General features: G+C 34.3%; 1 protein-coding gene across 1 annotated transcript in view; it reads right to left on the bottom strand.

Moving 5' to 3' along the window:
* Nucleotides 1-2030: 2030 nt before the first annotated feature.
* LOC106877285 (S-crystallin 3-like) overlaps nucleotides 2031-5416 on the bottom strand; it is an 11228-nt gene continuing 7842 nt past the window's right edge. Inside the window, exons 4-6 of the mRNA XM_014926154.2 lie at nucleotides 4947-4976; nucleotides 4387-4494; nucleotides 2031-2368 (exon numbers count right to left, since the gene is read on the bottom strand). Of these exons, the coding sequence (XP_014781640.1) occupies nucleotides 2204-2368; nucleotides 4387-4494; nucleotides 4947-4976 (303 nt within the window). The 3' untranslated portion in view covers nucleotides 2031-2203. The remainder of the gene's footprint in view (nucleotides 2369-4386; nucleotides 4495-4946; nucleotides 4977-5416) is intronic.

Genomic DNA, 5416 nt, shown 5'->3' on the forward strand with positions numbered 1-5416 from the left:
ACACACACACACACACACACACACACACACATATATATATATATATATACATACACGTATACATACACACAAACACACGTACACACGCGCGCAGACACATACAAATATATATGATGGGCTTCTTTCAGTTTCCGTCTACCAAATCTATTCACAATTTTCTGGTCCGCCTGGGGCTTCGGTAGAAAACACTTTCTCAAAGTGCAGCCCAATGGAATTGGTCATGGAACTATGTAGTGGGAAGCAAACATCTTATTGCATATTCAAGCAATAAGATTTCACAAATTTCCCCAATTGAACGCTGCTTAGCACCAAGTCAAGCACGATCGAGGAGATCGATGGCTAAAAGATGTTCCAATAATGACTATTATGTCATTTATTCAGACATGGTGTATTTAAGATAAAATATACTCGAATGTATTCTTCTACGTTGTAAGATGGTCGACCGTGATTTAATAAAGATTAGAATGTTAGTTGTAGAACATGTAGCTACCAGGTAGAGGAACTCCGTTTTTTGGATGGCATTGTATTGTTACAGAATAGAGTTTTCCAACACGGCTAACGTTTCTTAAAGTAACGTTCTGAAAATAGGTGCTATTTTATGTTAAGAAAGAAACCTACGAAAACCTGAAGCTGCGATTTCATTGAAAATTTTCAGGAAGCCATTGATCTTCTAAAATGTAAGTAATCGATTGTATTCGCGTATAAAGGAGAAGAAGAATTTGTGGATTTATTCAGGAATCCTCGTGATCCCTCCACTAGTAAAGGCTGTGTGCAAAACACTAAAGTTCTTTTCTATTTGTGCAAAGGGGACTTAATATATTTTATGAATGTATTCAGTCGGCTTTTGCTAATATCAGCCGGCTTCTGATTTCACTAGATTCCTGATGTCTAGTTTGATTGGAGAAACCGACAAGACAGTGAGAATGAAACAATTGGTGTTGTGATAAGATTATACTGGTTATACCGCTACGTGATGAGATTATTACTAGTCAATCTGTTGCAATAGATAAAATCCGAATATTTGAATCTATTTTCCAATGAATCGTGCAGTTATAATATTTAGACCCAGGAAGGATTTCAGAGGGCACCAACTGATGTATTAATTTGTTTTAATATTTAGACCGAAGGCATTAATCTGTAGTAATCCTGATTGATTAATTTAAAATGAAACATTGCTTTTTGAGTTCATAGCTGGTTTGTTTACTATTAGTAAAATTTATAAGAAAACAGTGATCAAATCTAGTGAACTCTTATATGAAGATTCCAGAAGAGTTTTAGTAAATGATACTGAAAATTTACCGTTGCTGAATTTTGACCATCATCATCTTAAGTGTATGGGAAACTCGTTACCTAGAGTAGGCATTTATACTTGTTCTACTATACTTTAATTACATCCTAATAAAATAAGCCGGTGAACTTTTGGCATCCTAACAATATTTATATAAAACAAACGAACCTGTCGCAGGCCCACCTGTCTTGGTTCTTCATGGTATCATTCAAACCATGTACTGGAATCTAATGAAATACTTATCAAATGTATTTTGCGTAATCTGTAGAAATGCAAGCTTTGCTTTTAATTAAATGAATTTATGTTTAGACGAACATAGCTAGTATGAGTGAAATTATTATTATTTTTCACCATGGACATCACGCAGTCCAGTTCTTGTGGTATGAACAGTCGAATGTTGGTTTACTAATGTGACATTCTATCGAGTTTGTCGGTATTCATGCTTGAAATATATTTAGCAGAACTTCAAAATCATAAAAGATAACTATTATTAGATAAGAGAATTTGAGAGAAATGTCCTTTTGGTGTTTCTTTTTATTGGAATCTTGGTAAGCTGATTGTTAAAAGATTACAAGAAATTTCACTAAATGCCACAGCTTTGCAGTTCTATAACATTCTCTGACAGGTTTGGGATTGTCAGAAAATTTTCAGTTTCAATGCATTGCAACACAGATGTGTTTTCCCTTGAAAGGTAAGAAAAAGGCAACGATTTTTAAAAATGAAGAAAAAGAAAATAACTGAATTATTGAGACATATTTTGTGTGTTATTTCATTAAAATTTTAGACACCAGAGAAACTGGTTCACATTGATAATAACTGATGTGTTTTGTTGTGACTTTTAAGTATTTTCGGTTGTTATTGTTCTTGTTATTGATTTCATGCGAGAAATCCACGCTATTAGTGTGGATTTCACATTTAAAATTCGGTACGTGGTTGACTCCTAAGGTACATGGAAATCTTTGGGTGGTTTTGGATGCGGTTTCTCAGAGACTGCAATTTGGGGTAACGGCTGAGGAAAGAAGGTTCTTCAATTAAGGGGTTCTCAAGAGCACAGTAGCACATCATATCAGCCATAGTCATCTGCAGCAAGAAAAATAAAAATTATATCAATTGAAAAAGGGATAAAATCGCATTTCTGTTTGTGAAAAAGTATATTCGACATTTTTTTATAATAAAGATGTAATGATAGAAAGTGCTACCTAACTAGAGATTTATCGTTCTAAAATATAAGGATTTCTGATATTGTGATGCAAATCCACAAATTTTGTGAATGGTCGGTGCGTATAGTCGATTAAATAGACCCTATAACTTATCTAATCAAGCCCTTAATTGTGAAAAGAAATGATGTCAGTTATAGAGGTATTTGAACTCGGAAAGTAAGGAGATATAACTAAATAATTGTGGCTTCAACCATTCAGCTAATCTATCACCCTAGAAATATAAAATATAGAGCAGATGTGGAGACACAATAAAATATGATTATATAACGTATTATATCTTGAAAGATGTGATGTAAACAAAATAAAGTATAATTATGAAATAAATTTGATCTGTAAAATTAGATTAAATCTTTAGATCAGATGTAATAGCATATAAAGTAATAACATAAACTGTTATATCTTCAGAGCAGATGTACCGATATAATACAATACAACTTTGCAGTAGAGTTGAATAATATCCCACGCATCCAGTGTAATATTACAATCTGCGAAACTACGTAATCTCTTAACTGCTCATTTATTCTCGCTTTCTTTAACTTTCTACCAATACAGAATTTAATAATGTATCTCATTGGTAGTTATTGCTTTGCTTCATGTCCATGCTGAACAAGCAGACTAATGATCAATGGTATATTCAGTGCCCCAGTCTTCCTGTTTACAAAGAGCATAGAAGTCAAGATCTGGCATTCGAATCTAACAGCTTTAACGGTTACTTATATCTTTCGTTAAGACTAGTGAAATATTATTAAAAAATTATTCGGGATAATATGCTTCAAAATGACAGTGCTAAAGCATAGGGGTTATCTTTCGTTGAGCTAAATTGAAAACATAGTGCCGTTCTCAGTTTCAATAGAAAAATGGAAAAGAAGCAGCTGATTGTTCCCAGATACTTAAAAGTTATTGTTCTGGCTATTCTGACTGCATTTAAGATTAAAAAACAAAACAAAACAAGAGCAAATCTAACAATGTTAGCGTAAAAAGTTCTAGAGCGGTTCTGCTATCAATGATAACGTAAAAGTTCTAGCCATTTCTGCTATCAAAACTATTAATGACTCATTTGTCTTAATTGTATACAGGCACGATAATAATGCAGACTGAAAGGACACTGTGTTTCTGATGGATGTGTCTTTCGCTTGTTGTACTAAAATGGAACCAATCGATTGGACAGAACCTCTGATAGAGTAGCGATCTAATCCAGACAAAGAAACATATTTCTTTTCGCCAAATACCAACAAAAATACCGGGACAAGCTTCAGCAGATTAAGTCTAACTACGTGGCATAAAATATTCTTTGCATTTTAACTTTGATTTGTTTCAGTCACTGGACTGAAACCATGCCAGAAGACAACCTTGACGGGTTTAGTCGAACGATTCCCCCACAATACTTACATTTTTAATCTGGTATTTATTCTATCAGTCTCTTTTGCCCTACCGATAAATTACGGGCGCGCAAACAGGTTATGAAGTTGGGCAAAAAACACAAAGACAACACACACACACACAAACACACACAAATACACACATGCGTACGTCGGGCTCGCACATAGTTTCCGTCTGCCAAATTCACGCACAAGATATTAGTGGGCCTAAACCACTTACCCATACTACCACACATGAGACAGAACCCCAAACCGTCAGGTTGCAATGCAAGCTCCTTAATTAACACATCCATTTTTGCGCCAATGTTACAAGACATTGGTCAAATTATGTCCAAGTATCTTCGCCTAATCATTTGCTGACATTCATCATTCTTTGAGGCCAGACTTATCGCCAGTCATATTCAATGAATAATCTAACTGTGTAACATGAAAATTTTCGAGATATTTGCAATCAGGGTTGCATGTTGACTGAATCAAAACGGATCAAGAAATCACGTACCTGGTCTCCCATGAAATATTGATTTCCACTGTTATGCATTTCAAGTGTTCTCTCCAAATATGGAAGAAGCCTTTGGCAGGTTTCACGGAATCTCATGCGACGTTCAGGCTGGAAAAGATAGATAAAATTAGATGATTAAAAACCGAAACTATCAATAAGGAAGAAATTTATGTAACATGGTGCATTTTCTTATATGGAGCAGACACTGTAATGCATTATTTTAGACATAGTACGGAAGTAGGTTACTAGACAGTGACTATAAACATAGAGCCGTATAAATGAGATACTTAAGAAATATCAAAATCTGGAGGTACTTTTGTTATTTTAGGATATTACAAAGACGTTGCACCCATTTTATAATTAAGACTAGTTTAAAATCAGTTTCTTATAGTTCTTGGTACACAAATTGATTTCTTCTATAAATTTTAAGCAATTTGTTTGTTAAAAGTCACCCGAATCAGTCTGAGGTAAGACGAACTCTGCAATAGGAATCTTTGTATTCATTTCAAAACCTAACATATGAAAACTATTTTTAGAAAATAAATAATGATAAAACTTACGGAACAACTCATATCTTGATTCCTTTCGAACTGGAAAATAGAAGAAACATATATGTATAATAAAAGAAATAAGATGAAAAGGTATAATAAATGATACCCATTTTTCCTCTCTCAACTCCTGTTCCACTTTCTCCTCTGATATGGTTATTATTTGAGATTCTTCTTATGAAGTACTATCGTTTGATACGTTTAGACTTTTTCTCCTCCATTTGAGCGCGAAGCTGATACAGTATTTGTTAAAGCTTGTCACTCCTGAGCCCTTTTCCCTTCTGCTATTATAAAACACCACACACACACACACACAAACACGTACACATAAACACGCACACGCACTCACGCACACACACACGCGCACACACGTGTATGTATATATGTATGTATGCATGTATGTATGTATGTATGCATGTATGTATATGTGAGGGTATATGATTTATTTACTTGAAGTTGTAAGCTTAGGGTAAGTGGAGCGT

The sequence above is a fragment of the Octopus bimaculoides genome, chromosome 5 (genome assembly GCF_001194135.2).
Source record: "Octopus bimaculoides isolate UCB-OBI-ISO-001 chromosome 5, ASM119413v2, whole genome shotgun sequence".
NCBI classification, from domain to species: Eukaryota; Metazoa; Mollusca; class Cephalopoda; order Octopoda; family Octopodidae; genus Octopus; species Octopus bimaculoides.